Genomic DNA, 22,256 nt, shown 5'->3' with positions numbered 1-22,256 from the left:
GGGTCCCTACACACCCCCACAGCGCCCCGGAGGGGCGGCGGGCGGCGCTGTCCCCCCACGGGCCGGGGCATTGTCCGCCCTCCGGAAATGTGGCCGCTGGTCACTCGCTCTTTGTCCCCGCCCGGCACGGGGATGGGGTGGGGGGTGGGGGGTTGGGGGGGGAAGAGGATGGGACCGGCCCCGGGTCCCCCCGAACCGCCCCGCCGCCAGCACCGCCCCGGTACCGCTCCCCCCGGGGCGGAGGGGCACGGGGTGGAGGGGCGGGGGGGCTGCACCTCCTCGAGGGGCTGGATTCACGTCCCCTGGGGGGGGCTGCAGGGTCCAGGGAGGGGGCTGCACATCCCCCTGGGGTCGCAGGTCTCCGTTGGCTTCACGGTCCCCGTAGGGTCGGTTTCACCTCCTGGTGGGGCTCGTTTCACACCCCCGTGGGGCAGCACCTCCTCATGGGGTTGGTTTCACGTCCCGGGGGGGCCGCACATCCCCGTGGGGTCGGTTTCCCGTCCCCCTGGCGTTAGTTTCACGGTCTCCTAGGGCTGGTTTCACCTCTCCTGGGGCTGGTTTCACGTCCCCGGGGGGCGGCACGGTCCTGCGGGGGCTGCACATCCCCGTGGGGTCGCACATCCCCGTTGGCTTCACGTCCCCCTGGGGTTGGTTCCACGGTCCCGAGGAGCCCACACCCACGGGGGGGGGGCGGGTTGCCCGGCCACAGGGATGGGGGTGGGTCACAGGAGCGCAGGGAGACCCCGGTGTCCCCCCAAAATCCCTCGGTTTCTCCCCTCCCGGTGCCTCAACCCAGCTCGGTCCCCGCTCCCCCGACCCGGCAAGGTCTGTGCCTCGCAGGTGGCTCTTTTCGGGGGGGCATCTTGGGGGGACGACGCGGAGAAACAGCGTGGAAGCCCCCCCTTCCATCCCCCGGGGGTCCCACCTCTCTCTCCCCACCCCCCCCCCCCACCCCCGGGGTGTCCCATCTTCCTTTGACAGGTGGCCTCGCCCCTTAGGAAGGGGGTGATCAACCCCCACCCCCCTCCAAATCCCTCCCGGAATGTGCCGCTATTAGGGGGGGGTGTTAATTAGGATCACGTGGAGGGAGGAGGGGGGAGGGAGGGAAGGAGTGGGGGGGGGGCATGGCAGAGCGGGGCCCGGTGCCCCCCGGCCCCGCGGGTGGGTCCTGGGGGGGGGTTCGGGGGGGCGGGGGCTGCCATTGTCTGCGAGAATTTGGGAGTCTTTGAAAAAACCCTCGCGCTCCCTCCCACCCCTATTGTTGGAGTGAAGATGGAGTCAAACCTCTCCCGGCTCCCTCCCGGCGGGATCTAAGCTGGGGTTTTTTTTTTGTTGAGGGCTTTTTTTTTTTCCTTTTTTTTTTTTCCTCTTTTTTTTTTCCTCCTTTTTTTTCTCTTTTTTTTTTCTCTTTTTTTTCTCTTTTTTTCCTTTTTTTCCTTTTTTTCCCCTTTTTTTTCTCTTTTTTTTTGTTGTTTTTTTTGTTGTTTTGTTGTTTTTTGGTTTTTTTTTTTTTTTTTTTTGGCTGAGCTGCTACCCTCAAAGCTGGCCGAGGAGGAGGAGGGAGGAGGAGGCGGTAACAGCCACAACTCGGAATTTGCAAGCGAGTGTCGGGATGGGGTCTGTTTCCAACCAGCAGTTCGCAGGTTAAGTTATATTATTGTCGCAGCCCTCCTCGGCTCCGCGATTATTAATAACGGCGGCAGAGCCCACCCGGGGGGCGCAGGGACACCCCTTCCCTTCCCTCCCCCTCAATCTCTACCCCCCAGCCCCCTGGCCGGGCTTTGGCTTCGCTTTCCAGCTCGGGGGGGGGCTCGGAGAATGGATATTTAATATTTTTTCCACCTCTCTCAGCCCCAGGATGAGCCCAGAAGTTTGAGGCTGGTGGTTGTTGGGGTGCGGGGGGGATGCTGGGGAGGGAGAGACTTTCTCCAACGTGGTTTCCTAGGGGCAGGGGGCTCTCGGGTTAGTATTTTAGAGGAGTTTTTCCTTTTTTTGTGCGTGTGTTTTATGGGGATCTTTTTCTTTAATTGGTTGGTGGTTTTTTTCCTCCAATTCTGCCTTTTTTTTTTTTTGTTCGTTTCTAATTTGAGTGTTTTAACTATTTTTAACCTTTTTAAGGGGAGAATAGATTTAGGGCCACCGCTTGGAATCTGCCTTCGTTTCCCCTCACTCCCCTCACACGTGGAGGCAAAGCTGACCTCTCTGTTTAGTTTTTTTTGGGGGGGTTGAGAGGGTTTTTTTTGCCTTTTCCAGCCTGGGGACCCCGAGCAGGGTTTGGGGTCCTGCTGGGACCCCATGACTCCCCCATCCCTTGGCTCAGCGGCTCTGTGGGTCTTTCCCCAGGTGCGAAACCGGGCGAGGAGCCTTCAGGAGACTCTCCCAAAGCCGAAAATGATTCCCAGCCTCTTCACGGCTCCGGTATCTGTAAGTGGTTCAATGTCCGCATGGGCTTTGGTTTCCTCTCCATGACCGCCAAGGGTGGCGCGACGCTGGATTCGCCCGTCGATGTCTTCGTGCACCAGGTACGGGGACAGGATCCCGCGTGGGGTCCTGGAGAGGGAAGGGGGTGCAGCCCTTGGCACCCCGCAGCGGGATGTGAGGCGGGATGGGGATCCTCTCTCTGCCTCCACGCTCGCACCAACCCATCCCAGCATCCCCAGGGATCCAGGCTCGCTTCCCCGCGGTGAGGTGGATGGCGAAGGGCAGGCACAGCCGCTCCCTCCAGTCGTGTCCCATTCTGGCTCCCCTGAGCTCGTTTTCCAGGAGTAAGATGGGTGGTGAAGGCACAGACGCTTCCCCCATCCCGGCATCCCGAGTTCTCCGTGCTCGATTCCCCGGAGCGAGGTGGATGGCGAAGGGCAGGCACAGCCGCTCCCTCCATCCCATCCCTTTCCATCCCATCCCTTTCCATCCCATCCCTTTCCATCCCATCCCTTTCCATCCCATCCCTTTCCATCCCATCCCTTTCCATCCCATCCCTTTCCATCCCATCCCTTTCCATCCCATCCCTTTCCATCCCATCCCTTTCCATCCCATCCCTGTATCCTGGCTCCCTTGTGCTCTATTTCCCGGAGCGAGGTGGATGGCAAAGGGCAGGAACAGCTGCTCCCTCCATCCCATCCCATCCCATCCCATCCCATCCCATCATCCCGGGTTTCCCGTGTTTGTTTCCCCGTGGTGAGGTGGATGGCGAAGGGCAGGCACAACCGCTCCCTCCATCCCATCTCATCCCATCCCAGCATCCCTGGTCTCCTGAGCTTGTTTTCCTAGAGTGCAGAGAGTGGTGAAGGGAAGGCAGAGCTGCTTCTCCCATCCCATCCCATCCCAGGTCCCCTGGGCTCGTTTTCCCCGGAGCGCGGAGGGTGGCGAGGGGCAGGCAGAGCCGCTTGCCCCGCCGCAGCCCAGGGCTCCTCTCCAGGGACCGGCCCTGTAAGCTGAGCCCCGAGCCATTTCATTTTCTCATCATGGTTCTCTGAGGAGCCCCTTGGGACCAGATCCAGGGGAGCAGGTGCCCGCGGGGCTGAACGGGATGTTCCGGAGTGAGGATGCTGCTCACCCCATGAGGGGATCCATGAGGGAAAGAACCAATTTTCCCTTGGACACGGGGTCCTGGGAGCTCTGAACCAAGCAGGGGTGCAGGACTGGGGTCTGGGGAAGAGCTGGTTTCCCTCCAGGCACGGGGTACTGGGAACCCTGAGCCAAGCAGGGATGCAGGATTGGGTTTTCCCTGGCTGTGGTTCATTCCAGGTGGGGTAGAATCTCTGCCTGTACCAGTAGGCACAAATATATATATAGGTTTGCGTACTTGTCCCTGTGGATCCTGTACTACAGTGACAACCTTGGGTTTGGATTTGACTCACAGGCAAAGTGGGGAACAAAGTGTGTGTCAACGATCCTGTAAATCATGGATTTAGGGCTGCGGCTGCTTGAACCCCTCCAGCTGGCTGGGGAGGATCTGGGGGGGGAGCCCATTTAGGGGCTGGGGGAATGGGTTTAGAGGGCAGCGCTGGGAGGGAGATGTAGGGTTTGGCAATGGCTTGTGTGGAAAGGATTCTGCGCGATGAGTGTGTCCGTAACGCCTCAGCCCGGGGAAGCTGCAGCTCTTGGGACTGGGAGTCAAAGCGAGCATGAGTGAAGGGTTGGACTCGATGATCCAGTGGGTCTTTTCCAACCTAGTGATTCTGTGAAGGGGATGCGGGCGCCTCTGAGGCAGGAGTGGGTGTGAGGGTAAGGCTGGGACCCGCCGCGTGGGATTTGGGCTGAGGCAGCGCGGTGATGCCGTCTGTGCCGACTCCAGGAAGCCCCTGGACCAGCTGGTTTCAGTCGCTGCTGCTCTCCACAGCCCCAAATCCCTCCAAAGCGGGGTCTGTTCTTTTATCTAATGAAGGGCTGGGGGTGTGGGGCTGAGTGCTTGGGCTCTGCAAGGCTCCTGGGGTCTTTCTCCCCCTCCCCATGAAGCAGCAGCTCCCAGCTTGGCGAGCAAACGATGAGTAGAAGAGAAGCAAATCCCTTCTCCTTTGACTGTGACATGGGGAAAGAGCCGTGGTAGGAGCTACCATCCTGCACCAGAAACACAGCTGGATTTGGAGGCAAAGGCTCCGAATCAGCTGTGGAAAACCAGCTGGGGAAAAGCGAGATCCTGATGTTTGGAAAGAGCAAATGGACCTTTGCATCTCAATGCAGCACAGCGGGACCCAGTACCTGTGGGGGAAAGCCTCCTGCCCTCCCTCCCTCCCTTCTCCCCGGGGTTTATTGCCCCCAGACAGTCTGGTTTCCTGATTGCTGAGCTCGCTCGCATTCCTGCAGGAAAAGAGAATTAGCCAGGGTGTCTCTGTTGGGAGCATCCCACCACCCAGGGAGAGGTCAGACCTCCCTGCGCCCCCCATTTGCTGGGGCTGGGGGACCAGCAGGGTCCTGTGCGCGGGGTTTGCTGCATTCTGGGTGCTGAACGCTGGGTAAAAGCCGATTATTTTGGGTAGCAGGGGGGCAGCGTGTGTGTGCGGTTCGCTTTCCACCACCAGAAGCGAGGTGGCTTTGGGCTGACGCCCCGTCTTTCTCTTTTAGATCAGGCTTCTCCTCCTGCCCCGCTTGCAGGCGGCACAGTCACCACTTGTTTGCAGCCAAACAGCTGATGAATATTAGGAAAAAAACTTTACTAACAGAGTGGTGAAGCCTGCCCAGGGCAGTGGTGGAGTCTCCATCCTCCAGGGTTCAAAGAATGCGTAGAATTGCCACTTCAGGACATGGTTTAGCAGCCACTGTTGGGTTGATGGTTGGACTGGATGAGCGTAGAGGTCTTTTCCAACCCTAATGATTCCACGATGCCGATGCTCTCCCACCGCGGAGCATCCCAACACCAGTTCAACCCTGGATTCTCCTTGGAGAGAGAGCGGATCTGCTCTCCCACCCCAGCCCCACTGCTTTGGGGTGGCTCATTGGGAAAATGGGCTCTTCCTCTCGAGCTCTTCCCCATCCCAGCATCCAGACATTTCCCTCTGCTCCCCGGGGAGGGAGTCAGGCCTGAGAAGGCAAAAGGCACAACTGGCTTTGGGAGGGACCCGCTCGGGTTGGGTTTTGGGCTCAGGGTACTGCGCCCAGTGCCCACCTCACCCCAACCCCGAGCCCCCCATAACCCGCTCCTTCCCCGCTTCATTTACATATGTGAGTGATGACCCACAGGAAATAATTGCGGGAGAAAGAAGGGAATTGGCCTCTTTAGATCTATTAAATCACTTTATTACAGGAACCAGGTCTGAATGGCCCTTCTCTGCAGGGAGCGCGTCTCCATCTCCCTCTCCCTTTATCTGATCACAAAGAGATTAAAATCTCGGCAGGACAGGAGACTAACAGGGCTCCTTGGGGCTGCCTTTCCCCGGCTTTGTGAGCTAAAAATGAGGCATTTGGGTTCAAATGCCTCCCCTGGACACTGGAGATGGATTCATTTGGGGGCTGTGAGGAGGCAGAGGGGATGGAGCAGGGAGGAGGAGAGCAGGTTGCCCTGGGGAGGAGAAGGGTGGGGGTCCCAAGGTGGCTGATGCTGCTGATGACCCCAAAGCTGCAGAGTTCCCCTGGGGATGTGGCTCCTGGGCTTGCATCACGGCTCTGGGCATCACTTACAGGAGAGAGGGGCTGCCAGGGAAGGCAACCTGGAAAAAAAGGAGAGGAGAAAATCTGAGCACCCCTTGGTCCCAAGGCTCGGGGCTGCTGGCTGGAGAAGGAGGAGCAAGCGCAGCGCTGGGGTTTGCAGCCCATCCCTGCTGGCCCCGAGAGTAGAGGAGAAGGGGCTGCCTGGTCCCCTCCACACAGCTCAGCTCCATGTCTCCAAGCCTAAATCCTTGATAAAAGCAATGTTAGTTGGGGGGTTGTTGTTCCTTATCGTGATTTTGGCTGGGAAAGCTTCTCGATGCTGCTGTGGCCACGGGGAGTTTGGTGCTAGCATCTCCAGCCTCTTCTCCCAAGTGACAGGGGACAGGACGAGAGGGAATGGCCTCAAGCTCCACCAGGGGAGGTTCAGGCTGGACATTAGGAAAAAATATTTCGTGGAAAGGGTGATTGGGCAGTGGCAGAGGCTGCCCAGGGAGGGGGTTGAGTCACCTTCCCTGGAGGGGTTTAAGGGACGGGTGGACAAGGCGCTGAGGGACATGGGTTAGTGATTGATGGGAATGGTTGGACTCGATGATCCGGTGGGTCCTTTCTAGCCTGGTGATTCTGTGATTCAGTGATCTCGGTGATCTCTCTTGGTTTGGCCTGATGGGGCTGGGATGTGTTAATCCAGCTCTGTCCGAGCGCCGCGTGGGCACGGTGGAGGAGCTTCAGTCCCCTGGGTGCTGCTGTCCCGGGGAGCTCTGTGGGTGTCAGGGTTGGTTGTGGGGGCTCCATCCCTACTCAGCCGGGCAAAGGATGGAACAGAGAGGAGATGACAGCTGCTGGTTGGCCATGGGTTCAACCCAGTAGACCTGGGCTGTTGCCTGCTTGCTCTTGTGCCCCCCTCTAAGCACAGTTGGGGACAGAACCAGCTAAAACATGGGCATGACATGAGATGTTTGGAGGCAGCTTCATCCCTGAGCGCGCAGGAGAGTGAAGACAAGGGGACAAGGGAGAGTTTCTCCATCGGGAAGTGGGGTCCAGCCTTTCTGCAGGGTCCCCCACTGCCTTTCCCCTGGGCTGGGGTGCAGGGCAGGAAGATTTTGCCTCTGCAGAGCTGGGGTGGCAGCAAAGGGGAAAGGGGGAACCAGCTGAGAGCAGCAGTTTGAGTCGGTGCCTTGGTCTGTGATGCCTGTAGGGGCACAGGACATTTATTTCTGCTTTCTCACATGCATCTGTCCGGGACCAGGGTCACCCCACAGCCCTGGGTGAGCCCCACGAGGTGCTGGGGTGGATGCAGGAGCACCAGGGGCTGGCATCCCTGCTTTTTGGGAGGAGAGAGGCAGGAGCAATTTCTTTATTGTTGTCTTTTTCTTAAGTAACTGCTGGAATAAAATTGCATCGCGCCGCTTGTCCTGATGGCAAATGGTGAAAGAGAGCGGCTTTATTCCACCCCCTGAACCTCCCCTCAAGATGCACACAAAAAAAAAAAAGCCTCCTGTCTCCGTCTAAAGATTAACTGATGGCTGCAGGCACATCCCTTCCCCCAGCTCCCCCTCTCAGCCCCAGGGCGAGGGGCAGGGAGAGAAAACACCCTTAAATGGTCTCCCAGATAAAATGGTCCAAATGAATGGGATTGCTCCCGGTGGAGCCTGGGAGAGCTGGGATGGAGCCGCAGCTCCCAGCCCTGGTGTTGCCTTTTCTCTGTTTCCTTGCCCCTGAGAATAAACGGGATGAAGGCAAAATCACCGATGGAGGGTGCGCTGCTGCCGCCGGCTGTGCCGCTGCTTTTTTATGGGAGTATGAAATTAATATGCATTCATTAATATCCCCGATTAGCCGCCGCTTGGGAAGTGAGAGATGCTTTGGTAATGTTCTTGAAAAATAACATCCCAAGGAGCTTAAGGTGTGGGTTTAGGGCAAGTAGGTGATTGATTAAACTGTGGATTAAATATTTCCCCACCCAAAATTAGTACCTAGAGTTTAATTTTGCTGGCTTAGGGTGGAAAACTAGGAGCAAGTGTAGTTGCTTTGGCAGGAAAGTGGCTTTATTTTGGTTTTATTCGAATTGGGGTTGATGCTTCTGACAGTAAGGAGAGACTGGAAAGCCCTGTGATGTCTTGTTGACCCCCTGTACCCTTCCCCAAGGGTTCCTGCAGGCATCACCCTCTTTATTTCTGCACCCTAGAGCTGAGGAAAGACCCTCTTTCCAAGCAGCATCCAACACACAGCTGCTCGCACAGGGGCTGAGCCGCAGGAAGGGACGATGGAGCGATCCCTGCTCTGAGCCGTACGCGCATGAGCATGAAAACAAGCAGCATCCCAGTCCCCCGGTGCTTAAACTGCTGGCAGTGGGAATAGATTTGCTGTGCAATTTGGGGAGAGAGAAGGGTTTCGCTCTGGGATGGATCCAGGCGCGGGCTGTGAAGGCAAAGGGAGGTTTCCCCGCTGGCCTCGTGGCTGGTGGCGCTGAGCTCATCCTGCGGTGTCGGGGCTTGGGTCGCCGCTCCGCGTTAGCAGCATCTGACCTTGCCAAAATCTGGTTTGGGGGGCTGTTTGCCAGCTGGCAGCGCCCAGGAGAAGGGTTAGGTGGACATTAGGAAAAAATTTTTCATGGAAAGGGTCATGGGGCACTGGCAGAGGCTGCCCAGGGAGGGGGTTGAGTCCCCTTCCCTGGAGGGGTTTAAGGGACGGGTGGACGAGGTGCTGAGGGACATGGGTTAGTGATTGATGGGAATGGTTGGACTCGATGATCCGGTGGGTCTTTTTCCAACCTGGTGATTCTATGATTCTATGATAATGGTGCCCCCAGCCTGTGGGAAAAGGCAGAGGGCACAGACACCCTGGGAGCTCAGCAACCCCTGAACCCACCACCCTACCTGCCAGGGGGATGTCTGTCTTTCCAGGCCCCTGTGGGTCCCTTCCCCTCTAGAGACTTGGGGAAACTGAGGCACAGGCAGTGGGGTTGGGCTCCCAAAAATGCTCTGGGTATGGCCCGAGCCAAACCCTGGTGCAGCTCGGGGCTGCCGCTCGCTCTCCTGCAGCCGCTTTTAACCCAGCATCCCAAGCTGGTTTGTTTTCCAAGGAATTTAAGTTTAAAACGGCTGCAACGAGGTGCAGCGGCCGCTCCGCCCCAGGCCCCTCCGGACACAAAGATGGTTTGATTGAGTGGCCAGAGCTGGTTGGGAATAAACGTCCCCTTGTGTCGCGCTGGGGACAATGGTGACCCCGGGGCCGGCCGAGCCCCTCTGGAGCCCGGTGGGCTGGGGGGCAAAGCAGAGCCTGGTGGTTTAGGGAGCGTTGGTTGGATCTGGGGGGGCTCCAGGGTGTCCCCCTCTGGGTCTAGAGCTGGGTGGGAGGAAGAGGAAGATGAAGGCATCGCTGTGTAGCTGGGGAAAGGGTGAATGTGGGGGGCACCCAGTGCAGGGAGGAAGGTGAGCGATGCTCGGCAGCCCATGTGCTGCATCTTTGTCTGCTGGAAATAACCACGGAGCTGCTGGAGCGCAGGATAAATGGAAAAGCAGAGCAGCAGTGCCCACGGTGTTGCCCGGTGAGGGGGTCCCTGGGGTTTGCAGCGAGCTCAGGGAAGCAGTGCTGCTGTTCATCCCGCTGGTTAACTCTGAACCCTAATGATAACAAGTGAAACTCTGCTCCAGGACACGCTTGAAAACAGTTTTATTATCAGGGTGGCAATACTTTGTGACCCCCCCCCAAAGCCCAGAGGGAGCCCAGGGTCGCTCTACACCCCCTGATACTCAAACCAAACCCCCCTCCAAGCCCCCTCAGCTCCACCATGGGACCCAGACCCTGAATCCCAGTACGATCCATCTCTGGCAGCGGGCGAGCTGGGCGCAGGGCTGGTGCGCGGAGGGGCTGCAGGGGGTCAGAGGGGCCTCGGCCGTGCCGGCCACCCTTCCTCCCCCCAACCATGGCTTGGAACTCCTGGAATTTGGGCAGCGGGAGAGCGGCCGCCAGCCCTTTGTTCTTGCTGGCCAGTGGCTCCCAGCCCTGGCCCTCCCCTGCGCTCCCCCTGCATCCCCAGCATCCCTGGCTCGCTCCAATCCCCCCCCCCCTCCCTTCTTCTCTTTATTTTTTGGGGAGGGGGGCTGTGTGTGTGTGTGTGGAAGCCTGGGAAGGCTCTGGCTTTGTGTGTGGTGTGGGACAGGGGCTCTGGGCCCCTTCCTTTCAGATGCAGGAGGTATGCAGCTAATTCAATGGGCTGCAGTTTGATTACCTATCTGATAACAGAGGAATGCCAGCAATGTGTGTGTTTTGGGAAGGGGGCAGGGGGGATGCGCAGGGACCACCAGCCACTCTCCAGCTCACATCAAAAGCTTTTGGTGGGGGGGGGAGAGCTGGGGCGCCCTGGCCGCTGCCCCCCTTCTTCCCTGGGGAGAGGGCGTTTCCTTTGGCCTTTTGGTGGAGGGGGCCAGGGGGGCCAGAGAGGCGGTTGTCATCCTCGCCCCGCTCCTGGAAAATAAATCGCTTCCCCCTGTTTTCCCCCCCATCATGTCATGGCAGCCTCTGCCCCCGCCTTCATCTTCCTCAAAATTGGGGTAACGGGTGGCTCTTGGGGGTAAAACAGCTTGGGTGACAGTGTCCAAGCTGGGGGGGGGGGACACACAGCTTGGCTTTGTCCTGAAGCTTGGGGCCAAGCGCCTGGGAGTTTTCATCTCTGCAGTGTAAACACAGCTGGGCCAGCTGGGGCTGTAAACACCCCCGATAAGGATCTCTGGCTCTCTCCCCCAGCCTCCAGAACTGCCTCCTGCGCCATGGAGCGATGCTCTCGCCACAGCGTGATGCTCAGCTCCTCCTTGTCCCCAAAAACACTCTGGAGCGATGCTCGGCTCCTCCTTGTCCCCAAAAACACACTGGAGTGATGCTCCCCACAGTGTGATGCTCCACAGTGTGATGCTCAGCTCTTCCTTGTCCCCCAAAACATTCTGGAGCAATGCTCACCACAGTGTGATGCTCAGCTCCTCCTTGTCCCCCAAAATCACACTGGAGTGATGCTCCCCACAGTGTGATGCTCCGCAGTGTGATGCTCAGCTCTTCCTTGTCCCCAAAACTCTCTGGAGCGATGCTCACCACAGTGTGATGCTCAGCTCCTCCTTGTTCCCCAAAACTCTCTGGAGTGATGCTCACAGTGTGATGCTCGGCTCCTCCTTGTTCCCCAAACCACTCCAGAGTGATGCTCACCACAGTGTGATGCTCGGCTCCTCTTTGTCCCCCAAAACACTCTGGCTGCTCCTGGAGTAGGGCAAATTCAGCTGCTGTCACCCAAACCACCTTACTTGGGGACAGGACGGGGTTGGCAGCCAACACTGAGGTGGCAAAGCTCAGCCAGGCACCTCCTGTGCTGGGCTGGGAGCTGCTTTGGGCACAGAGCTCCTGCTTGGGTTGATGCTCAGCATCCTCCTGGTGATGCTCAGCGTAGGGGTGAAGCAGATCCGGGGTTGGGGAGCAGTGTCTGGTAGTTGTGCTGAGAACCTCTTGGTGGTAGGTGGTGGTGGGACTGCCTGGATCAGCCCTGGATGGACAGAGGTTGCTACTGGGATCCTCTTGTGTCCTAGTTGTAATTACAGACCTTGTAGCTCATGGTCTGGGTCTCCCTGTTGGGAGCAGGAGCAGGTCGGAGAGCAGAGGTTTGTGGCAGTCGCATCTGATCCTGGACCCCATCCCAGCAGGCAAGTGGACGGAGTGGATGTGGGTGACTTGCCTGTGGGGAAGCTGGGCAGAGGCTCATGATCAGGTGTGCAGGGATAGGACAAGGGGAATGGTTTTCAGCTGCAAGAGAGGAGATTCAGATGAAATCTGAGGAAGAAATGTTCTCCTGTGAGGGTGGGGAGGCCCTGGCCCAGGTTGCCCAGAGCAGTGGTGGCTGCCCCATCCCTGGAGGGGTTCGAGGCCAGGTTGGATGAGGCTTGGAGCCCCTGATCCAGTGGGAGGTGTCCCTGCTTATGGAACTGGATGGACTTTGAGGTCCCTTCCAACCCAAACCATTCCATAATTCCATGCCTTGGCCCAGCCCTTGGGGTCTGTCCCACCCAGAACTGGGCCTCAGGGCACAGAAGGGGCAGAAAAGCAACTGGAAAAGGAGGGTTTGAGGGTTGTTCTTTGAGCTGTGCCCCGTTCTTGTGTGCCCAGAGACCGGGATCCCATGGACACACAGAGGTCTTGCAAGACCCTGCCATTCGAGAGGGAATGGCCTCAAGCTCCACCAGGGGAGGTTCAGGCTGGACATTGGGAAAGAATTTTTCACGGAAAGGGTCATTGGGCAGTGGCAGAGGCTGCCCAGGGAGGGATTGATGGGAATGGTTGGACTCGATGATCCGGTGGGTCTCTTCCGACCTGGTGATTCTATGATTCTAAACCAAATCCACTCCTAAACCCCAACAGCTCCATTTCTTCCTTCTCTGCTTTTTTTTCTGGGGTGTTTCCACGTGTGTCCGAGCAAGATTTAAGGGTGGGAGAAGGGAATGGAGAGGGGAAGCGGGCAGCGTGCCGTGCGGACAGCACAGGCGGCCACGTGACGGGACCTGCTGGGCCATGAATGGGGGCGATGCTCCATTCATAAATGCGGGTTGGGGTTGCGCAGGCGTTGAGCTGGCTCTGCTGGGAATCCCCAGCCTGCTGGAGCTGCTCCTCCCTCTGCCAGAAAATCCCTCTTTAACTCTTTGCTCACGCTGCTTTTTTCTCTCTCCGCCGAGCGAAAGCCCTGCTGAGATGTGGTGGTTCTGGTCCGAAAGGAGCAGGCAGTGATGCTCACGGCAGCGCTCGCTGGTGCAGGGAGGCAAGAGGTGGCTGCATTGCCCATCTCTGCTCTTTATGGGCTGTGGTGACAGGACAAGGAGGAACAGTTTTCATCTGGAAGAGAGGAGATTGAGATGAGATCTTAGGAAGAAATGTTTTCCTGTGAGGGTGAGGAGCTCTTCACCCAGGTTGCCCAGAGCAGTGGTGGCTGCCCCAGCCCTGGAGGGGTTCAAGGCCAGGTTGGATGGGGCTTGGAGCCCCTGATCCACTGGGAGGTGTCCCTGCCCGTGGCAGGGGTGGAACTGGATGGGCTTTGAGGTCCCTTCCAACCCAAACCATTCCATGATTCTAATTTGTTCTGCTAAAATGGACAGAGCTGGTGGAAGTGAAATGGATTTTTCCATCATCTCATAAGCCTCTTCCCCAGCCTGGGTGAGAACTCCTGAGTTTGATTGCACTGTGGTGACTGATGTGGCAATCTTGGGAGGGACAGGAGAAGTTCCCAGCAGCCACAATCCAGGGTCAAATGGCTGCTTAATTAATTATTAGAGGTATTTAAAGGGTTTGAACAGAGGTGAGGTGCAGAAAGGGGGCTGCCATGCATTGGGGCTGGCTGGGACCCTAGGTCAACAGGACCAGCTTCCAGTCTCCCAGCCTGGCTGTGGGTCCTGCCGTGAGCAGGGCTGGATGTGTCTGTGCCAAGCCTTGAGATCCTTCTGTCTTTCTCAAGCTCCACCAGGGGAGGTTTAGGTTGAACATCAGCAAAAATTTTTCATGGAAAGGGTCACTGGGCACTGGCAGAGGCTGCCCAGGGAGGGGGTTGAGTCACCTTCCCTGGAGGGGTTTAAGGGACGGGTGGACGAGGTGCTGAGGGACATGGGTTAGTGATTGATGGGAACGGTTGGACTCGATGATCCAATGGGTCTTTTCCAACCTGGTGATTCTATGACTCTCTTGAGCCACAAGAGGTGTTTGCTGGGCTGGGGCTTGTGTTGCACCCAGTGGACACCCAGGCTTGGTGCTGACCCCCACCCTTTCCCTGTGCCCCTCCAGAGCAAGCTCCACATGGAGGGTTTCCGCAGCCTGAAAGAGGGCGAAGCGGTTGAGTTCACCTTCAAGAAGTCGTCCAAAGGTTTGGAGTCCATCCGGGTGACCGGTCCAGGAGGAGTCTTCTGCATTGGCAGCGAGAGGAGACCCAAGGGCAAGAGCCTCCAGAAACGCAGATCAAAAGGAGACCGGTAAGGGGCAGCCGGGGCACGATCCGAGCCACGCGGGCACCGGGAGCTGCCAGGCACCGTCCCAGCGCTGGGCTCGGATCCCGCCGGGCGGGCAGCGACCCTTCCTCTGGGAAAGTGGCTTCCTTCGGCAGCTAATGAGTGGCAGATGCAGCTTGGTGGGGAAAGGGCAGCAAAGCAGCAGCGAAAGGGCAGAGGTCAGGGACACCCCAGGCGGCCGCTCCCTTCGTCTTGGAGAGCCGAGCTGGGCAGGGGTAATTTTCTCGAAGAGAAACTCTTCCTTGTGGGAAGGAAATGGCCGGACGTCCTGGCAGCATCTCCCACGGTGAGGCTGGAGCCCCAGGGCGAGTTTCTGGCCAGCCCTTCATCCCCCTCTCCTCTCCTCTTCATCCCCCTTCTCTCCTCCTCTTCATCCCCCCTCTCCCCTCCTCTTCATGCCCCCCTCTCCCCTCCTCTTCATCCCCCTTCTCTCCTCCTCTTCATCCCCCTTCTCCTCTTCATCCCCCCTCTTCGTCCCCCCTCTCCTCTTCATCCCCCCTCTCCTCTCCTCTTCATCCCCCCCTCCTCTTCTTCCCCCCTCTCCTCTTCATCCCCCCCTCCTCTTCGTCCCTCCTCTCCTCTTCGTCCCTCCTCTCCTCTTCGTCCCTCCTCTCCTCTTCGTCCCTCCTCTCCTCGTCCCCCCTCTCCTCTTCGTCCCCCCCTCTCCTCTTCGTCCCCCCCCTCCTCTTCATCACCCTCCTCCTCTTCATCCCCCCTCTCCTCTTCATCACCCTTCTCCTCTTCGTCCCCCTCCACTTCTTCGTCCCCCCTCTCCTCTCCTCTTTGTCCCCCCTCTCCTCTTTGTCCCCCCTCTCCTCTTTGTCCCCCCTTCTCCTCTTCATCCTCCCTCTCCTCTCCTCTCCTCTCCTCTCCTCTCCTCTCCTCTCCTCTCCTCTCCTCTCCTCTCCTCTCCTCTCCTCTCCTCTCCTCTCCTCTCCTCTCCTCTCCTCTCCTCTCCTCTCCTCTCCTCTCCTCTCCTCTCCTCTCCTCTCCTCTCCTCTCCTCTCCTCTCCTCTCCTCTCCTCTCCTCTCCTCTCCTCTCCTCTCCTCTCCATCCCCCCTCTCCTCTTCGCCCCCCCCTCCTCTTCATCCCTCCTCTCCTCTTCATCCGCCCTCCTCTTCATCCCCCTCTCCTCTTCATCCTGGCTCCTCGAGGATGATCCCGGCTTTCTCAGCAGACGCTGCCCTCCCTATCTGGCTGGTTTTAAGCTGGTTTTAAAGTTGGTTGTAAAGGAACCAAGGGGAAAAGCAAAGAGCAAAGGGTTGTGACTGTCCTAAACCAAAGCAGGATTTAAAATGGACACGAGGCAGCTCCCTCCACTCACACCACTCTGGGGCAGAGGTGGCACCTGGTGACAAGCGCTGCGAGCAGCCGTGAGAGCCGCGATCCCTGCAACTGTTCTCCTGGCTGGGGCTCTCAGTTGTCCCATTGCCTGTCCCTGTTGCGTGATGTGTAACCCTGGGTGCAGGGTCTGTAGGCGCAGGAGACAGAACCAGGATGGTGAAGCCCCTGAGGTTGGTTTTTGTTCCCCCCCAGCAAGTGGTTGCTTTGGGCACAGGGGTTTGCTGCCATCTCCTGGGTACCCGCAGCACCGCTGGGCCAGCTCCAGAACAGCCACACTGGAGCTCTGTGGGGACCAGATAGAATCGAACCATAGAATCACCAGGTTGGAAGAGACCCACCAGATCATCGAGTCCAACCATTCCCATCAATCACTAACCCATGTCCCTCAGCACCTCATCCACCCGTCCCTTAAACCCCTCCAGGGAAGGGGACTCAACCCCCTCCCTGGGCAGCCTCTGCCAGTGCCCAATGACCCTTTCCGTGAAAATTTTTTCCTGATATCCAGCCTGACCCTCCCCTGGTGGAGCTTGAGGCCATTCCCTCTCGTCCTGTCCCCTGTCCCTTGGGAGAAGAGCCCAGCTCCCTCCTCTCCACAACCTCCTTTCAGGGAGTTGCAGAGAGCAATGAGGTCTCCCCTCAGCCTCCTCTTCTCCAGGCTAAACACCCCCAGCTCTCTCAGACGCTCCTCTTGTTCTCCAGCCCCTTCCCCAGCTTTGTTGCTCTTCTCTGGACTCGCTCCAGAGCCTCAACATCCTTCTTGTGGGGAGGGGCCCAGAACTGACCCCAGGATTCGAGGAGCGGTCTCACCAGTGCCGAGTCCAGAGGGAGAAGAACCTCCCTGGCCCTGCTGGCCACGCCGTTTCTGATTCCCTGTGCCACACATTCTCCCCAAGGCCCTGACCCCACATCCCCACGGCGACTGAGCCATTTTAAGCCCAGCCCTGGCAGTGAAGCCGGATGGGTCCCAGGCGCGGCCTCACCACATCGCACCTCGTTTTATTTCTCCTCCTTGAATGTTGTGAGAGAAGCAGTGGCTGCCCCATCCCTGGAGGGGTTCAAGGCCAGGTTGGATGGGGCTTGGAGCCCCTGAGCCAGTGGAAGGTGTCCCTGCCCATGGCAGGGGTGGGACTGGATGGGCTTTGAGGTCCCTTCCGACCCCAATTTTTTCTAGGATTCTATTGATTCTATGAATCTCTCTCCTCCCCACCTCGCAGATGCTACAACTGCGGCGGGCTGGACCACCACGCCAAGGAGTGCAAGCTCCCACCGCAGCCCAAGAAATGCCACTTCTGCCAGAGCATCAGCCACATGGTCGCCAACTGCCCCGCCAAAGCACAGCAGTCGCCCAGCTCCCAGGGCAAACCTGCCTACTTCCGAGAGGAGGAGGACATGCACAGCCCGGCCCTCCTCCCCGAGACGCGGGAATGATGGTGGGTGGTGGGGAAGGGGGGGCTTCCACCGGGATGAAAAAGGCTTTGGCAAGGCGACGGGCGGGCACGGGGGCTCGGAGGAGGGAGGGCAGGGTGAAGGACGGGGGAGGGAGGACAGCAGCGCTAACCCCAGGGACCTGGTGTCCCTGAGAACCTTTATCTCTTCTTCCCAGCCTGGGGGAACCCTGCTTTTAATCAGGAGGGCTCGTTCCGAAACCAGGGAGAGGCAGCACCCATCACCTCTCCCAGCTAAAATTAAACCCGTATTCGATTCATCTCGATTCTTTCCCTAAACGAAGCCAGGCAGTCGTGTCTCTGGGAGGAAGAGCAGAGAAGTAACGTCTCAGGGAAGAGCTTGGGGCTCCTCGTTCTCCCAAGCTCCAAACGGGCTCCGGCACAGCCTGGGTGAGCTGCAGGGTGCTTGTTCTTACCCTGCTCCATCCTTCTCTGCCCCAGGGAGGGAGGGTGATGGGGGAAGGCTGGCTGCAGGGCGCTGGGGACACGCCGTGGGCTGGCCCCGCGGCTCCCTCTGCTCCCTCGCGAGCGGCTGTAAGGATTTGCAGTTCTTCCGTGGATGCCCCGTTGCCAAAACCAGCAGAGCCCACGTTTGGGCTCAGCCTGGAAGGAAACGGGGCATCTCTCCTGGCTGAGGTAATGCTCGCTGCCTGCTCGTGGGCTTCGGGTTGAAAGAAGAGCTCTTTCCCCCTGCCATCCCTTTAAGCTTTCGCAAATGCCAGTCCGGAGAGCACGAGGTGTCCCGTGCAGCCAGCTCTTCCCCTCTCAGGCTTCTCCTCACCCCTGAGCCAGCTCCTGGGGGTGTTTCCTTTGGAGGCTCCATAAGGAACCCACCCAGGGATGATGCTCTGGGTCTTTCCATGGGCTCTGGACCAAACTCACACAGAACAATAACGCACCTCTGCTTTTTCTGCCCATCCCACACTCTGGAAACTGCTGGCTCCTGGGCTGAGCTTCCCCTAGGGCAGAGAAAAAGGGCTCCCCAGGTCATTAATAGCTGCTGTTCTTCCTCCCCACTGCCCCCTCCTCAAGTCTTGCCTTTATTTATTGGCCCTGGTGGAGAGTCCTTCTCCCGGGGCAGCCTCCCCGTCCGTGCCGAAGCCAACGCCGAGTGAAACCTGCACTAGGACGTGCGTGAATGACGTATCTTTGGGTTTGTGTGGTCTTTGGTTTGGTTTTGTTTTTGTTTTTTTTTTTTTAATATAAATATTCTGGGTTTGTATTTTTGTATATTTTAATCTTTAAGGAAAAAAAAAAAAAAAAAAAAAAGAAAAAGAGAGAGAAAGGACATAATTCCTGCAATTTATTCTCAGGTATTCAAGCAATCTCAGGGATAAAATGCCTCTGTAGGCCAGTGCTGGACAGAGAGGAGGGTTTTTTAACAGCACAAAGACATGACCAAGTTTGTATTGGAAGTGTAGATCTACCTCACTGGATGTTTGCCAGGTGGATTGATGTGTTGTCGAGCTTTTCGGTTGTGCTTTTTGGTATGTTTGGGGTTTGTTTTTCTTTTTTTTTTTTTTTAGCTGTATTTTCATAGAGTCTCTTTCCCTTCCCCGCTGGACTGAGGAGGAATTCGGGTCTGTAGATCCACGTAGGGGACAGAGAAGCCAGGCAGGGAACAGCTGCTAGAGCCCACGTCGGCTCCCCAGTTCCAGATTTCCTCCCAGCCTGGTGAATTTGAGGACTGTCCTTCATTTCTCTCTCCTGTTGACGCTCACATATTCCCTCCCTGCCATCCTGGTGGGAACACTCCAGGCTGCCCTGTGCCTGAGTCTTCCCTGACATCTCCCATGGGTTGGGATGTCGTGCAGGCTCCCAGCAGGCTGGGGCTGTGTAGATGGGGTTTGGAAAGCCAGGATGGGGGTCGGAAAGCTAGGATGGGTGTCCCAGCCCATTCAGGGAGCTGACAATATCCAGGGAGGCTGGTGGAGGACGGCAGGTTTTCCTCAACCCCTGGCTGGCTGTGACCCTACTGGAATGAGGGACCTGATCCCAAGGTGGATTTAAGTTCAAGGGAGGTTCAACTGCTCCGTCTTTCTTCTCCCTTCTCGGCTTCCCCTAGGTGCTGGTTTATGATGGTGTGGGGAGACTCTGGATCTGTGTGGTTTTGAGGGAGACTCCAGATCCCCCGTTTTGGGGTGTTAACACTCCGCTTTGCATCCTAGGGGATGGCTGGAGCCTTCCCAGGGAGGCGATCCCAGCGTGCCGGCATGTCAGGACGTGGGCACGGCTTCTGCTAGTTTTAGGTAGCAATAGGTTTAGATGTAGAGCAGGGCTGGATCAGACGGGGAGCAGCTCCTCCATCCAGCTGGGATCACCGGAGGGATTTGCTGAGGCTGCTGGACCCCTCTGAGACTTTATTTTGTCTCGGGGCGAGGATGGAGAGCGGCTCCCTGGCTGCCTGCCCTCCTCCCGTAGCGTTTAAGGTGAGGTGGTGGTTTCTTCTCAGGAGGGTGCGGGGGAAGGACTTCTAGTTCTTGGCTAGCGTTGGGATCTGTACAAAACTACTTCAGGAAAATTGCGTGAACGGGGTAAATGCAATAGAGAGCACTGGGCTGCACGTCTCAGCCTGAGCCTCGGCACCTCCGTTGTGCCAGGGAAAACCTGCTGCCCCCCTAATTCTTGTATCTGTCTGGAAAAATCGTGTAGGACCTTTCCCCCTGACCTCCCAGCTTAATGGTTTGGTGCTTTTTCTGCTAGGTGTCTAGTGTGTGTAAATACCTCTGTAAATCTTCTTTCTCTCAGTATTCTCCTTGATTATTGTTTACAAAAGTAAGAGGGAAAAATAATAAAAAAAAAAAATAATAGCCAAAGCATCCTAATAGGTTACAGACCAGGGAGACGGGATCTTCTCTGCGTGCTCTGCCTTGCAACTCAGCGTGGGGATATGAGCTCTGTAACCATCCCTGTCCTAGGCTAAAGCAAAGAGCAAAACAGCTTAGAGAATCGCTCAGGTTTCTCCCGGCACCGGGATCCAAGAAAACAGGGATTTTTTAATCTGTAAAGGGGAGCCACCTTGGTGAAGATGGGCTGGATTGGCATCTTCCCATCGTGGTTCTTCTCCTATCTCGATAATAATGAACTTGAATTGCTGCATCGTCACCCCCCCTGCCCACGCTCGGCTCGCGGGGCTCTATGCATTGGGGGACAGCGGCTCCCGCTCAGGGTCCTGCTCCACCAGGAGCTTGAATGTACGAGGAGAAGCTGTCCCTGGCGCCAAGGCCTGGAGACACACGATTGTCTAGGAGGAGACGGACGAATGTAATCCATGTTTACTGCTAGCAACCAAAGCTTGTTTGTGTCACTGAGTTTTTATGAAGTGGGTGGGAGGGAGGGGGTAACTGGGGGGGCTTCCCAAAGAGATTTCCTGCTGGAATCCCTGCAGCGAGAACCCCAGTTCCCGTTGCTGCAGGTTTTTCCCCCCTCCTTTCAGTTTGTTTTTGGTTTTATTTTTGTACCAACTATGTAAAATGTGCTTTTTTTTTTTTTTCTTTTAATAAAGACCATGGTCAGTGGCTGCCGGTGATGTTGTGTGTGCAGTTCCTCTCCTCAGCTCAGTTGAAATGGGTGTTGCCTGGGTGGATGGGGGGGGCTGAGCTGGGAACTGGGGTCCCCTCTGGCTGTCTGGACCTCATGCTGTGCTGCCAGCTTCCAGCCCCCCAAACTGCCCTAGCCCCTCATCGCCCTGCAGCCCCTAAAAACCACCCCAGCGCCCCCATCACCCTACAGTCCCCATTACCACCCCAGCCTCACTATTAGCCTGTAGCCCCCTCTAACTGCACCACCCCACCATAACCCTACAGCCCCCCATAACCTCCCCGCCCCCCCATCACCCTGCAGCCCCCTCATGAGCTCCTCAGCCCACCCAGCACCTTGCAGCCCCCTCTAACCACCCCGTCCCTCCATAACCCTGCAGCCCCCCATAACCACCCCAGTCCCTCCATCACCCTACAGCCCCCTATAACCGCCCCAGCCCCTCCATCACCCTGCAGCCCCCATAACAGCCCCAGTCCCCCCATCACCCTGCAGCCCCCATAACAGCCCCAGTCCCCCCATCACCCTACAGGCCCCACAACAGCCCCAGTCCCTCCATCATCCCACAGCCCCCATAACCACCCCAGCCCCTCCATCACCCTGGAGCCCCCATAACAGCCCCAGTCCCCCCATCACCTCACAACCCGCATAACCACCCCAGTCCCCCCATCACCCTGCAGCCCCCATAACAGCCCCAGTCCCCCCATCACCTCACAACCCGCATAACCACCCCAGTCCCCCCATCACCCTGCAGCCCCCATAACAGCCCCAGTCCCCCCATCACCCCACAACCCCCATAACCACCCCAGTCCCCCCATCACCCTGCAGCCCCCATAACAGCCCCAGTCCCCCCATCACCTCACAGCCCCCATAACAGCCCCAGTCCCCCCATCACCCCACAACCCCCATAACCACCCCAGTCCCCCCATCACCCTGCAGCTCCCATAACAGCCCCAGTCCCCCCATCACCCCACAACCCCCATAACCACCCCAGTCCCCCCATCACCCTGCAGCCCCCATAACAGCCCCAGTCCCCCCATCACCCCACAGCCCCCATAACAGCCCCAGTCCCTCCATCACCCCACAGCCCCCCATAACCTCCCCATCACCCTGCAGCCCCCATAACCACCCCAGTCCCCCCATCACCCTACAGCCCCCCACAACAGCCCCAGTCCCTCCACCACCCTGCAGCCCCATAACAGCCCCAGTCCCTCCATCACCCCACAGCCCCCATAACCTCCCCAGCCCCTCCCTTCCCCCCGCCCCCCCGTCGCGCGGTGATGACGTAAGCGGAAGGACGCGTCACCGTCCGTGAGGGCTGAGGCGGCGCCGCCCGGCGAGGGGAAAGGAGCGGTAACGGGGAGCGGAGCGGAGCGGAGCTGCTCTCGGGGCTTGGGTTGGCTTGGCTTGGGGTTTCTCCTTCCTCCCGGTCTCCCCCGCCGCCGCTGCCCCCATCCCGGAGCCGGGGGCGGAGGCTCTCGGGGCGGTTCGGGTGCTCTCGGGTGTCCTTCTCCCCCCAGTCTGGAGCTGTCGGCGGGTCCCGGCCCTCCTGGGTGGGGAACACGCACCTGAGAGTCCCGTGTGCCCTTCTGGGATCCCCAGCGTAAGGAGGGCAGGGAGCTGTTGGAGCGAGTCCAGAGGAGGCCACGGAGATGATCCGAGGGCTGGAGAACCTCCTGTATGAGGCCAGGCTGAGAGAGTTGGGGTTGTTCAGCCTGGAGAAGAGAAGGCTCCGAGGAGACCTTAGAGCAGCTTCTAGATCTGGAAGGGGCTCCAGGAAAGCTGGGGAGGGGCTCTTGATCGGGGGGCAGGGGTAGG

General features: G+C 58.1%; 1 protein-coding gene across 1 annotated transcript; it reads left to right on the top strand.

The window, feature by feature from the left end:
* The first annotated feature begins 1,612 nt into the window (after positions 1-1,612).
* LIN28A (lin-28 homolog A) lies at positions 1,613-16,884 on the top strand. Its single transcript, XM_069875412.1, has 4 exons — positions 1,613-1,643; positions 2,344-2,522; positions 13,891-14,075; positions 16,671-16,884. Exons 1-4 carry the CDS (start codon positions 1,613-1,615, stop codon positions 16,882-16,884), a joined length of 609 nt encoding a protein of 202 aa, XP_069731513.1.
* Positions 16,885-22,256: the final 5,372 nt, after the last annotated feature.

This window comes from Phaenicophaeus curvirostris, chromosome 23 (genome assembly GCF_032191515.1).
Source record: "Phaenicophaeus curvirostris isolate KB17595 chromosome 23, BPBGC_Pcur_1.0, whole genome shotgun sequence".
NCBI lineage: Eukaryota > Metazoa > Chordata > Aves > Cuculiformes > Cuculidae > Phaenicophaeus > Phaenicophaeus curvirostris.
The sequence above is the reverse complement of the archived record's forward strand: the minus strand, read 5'-3'. Positions and strand labels throughout refer to the sequence as shown.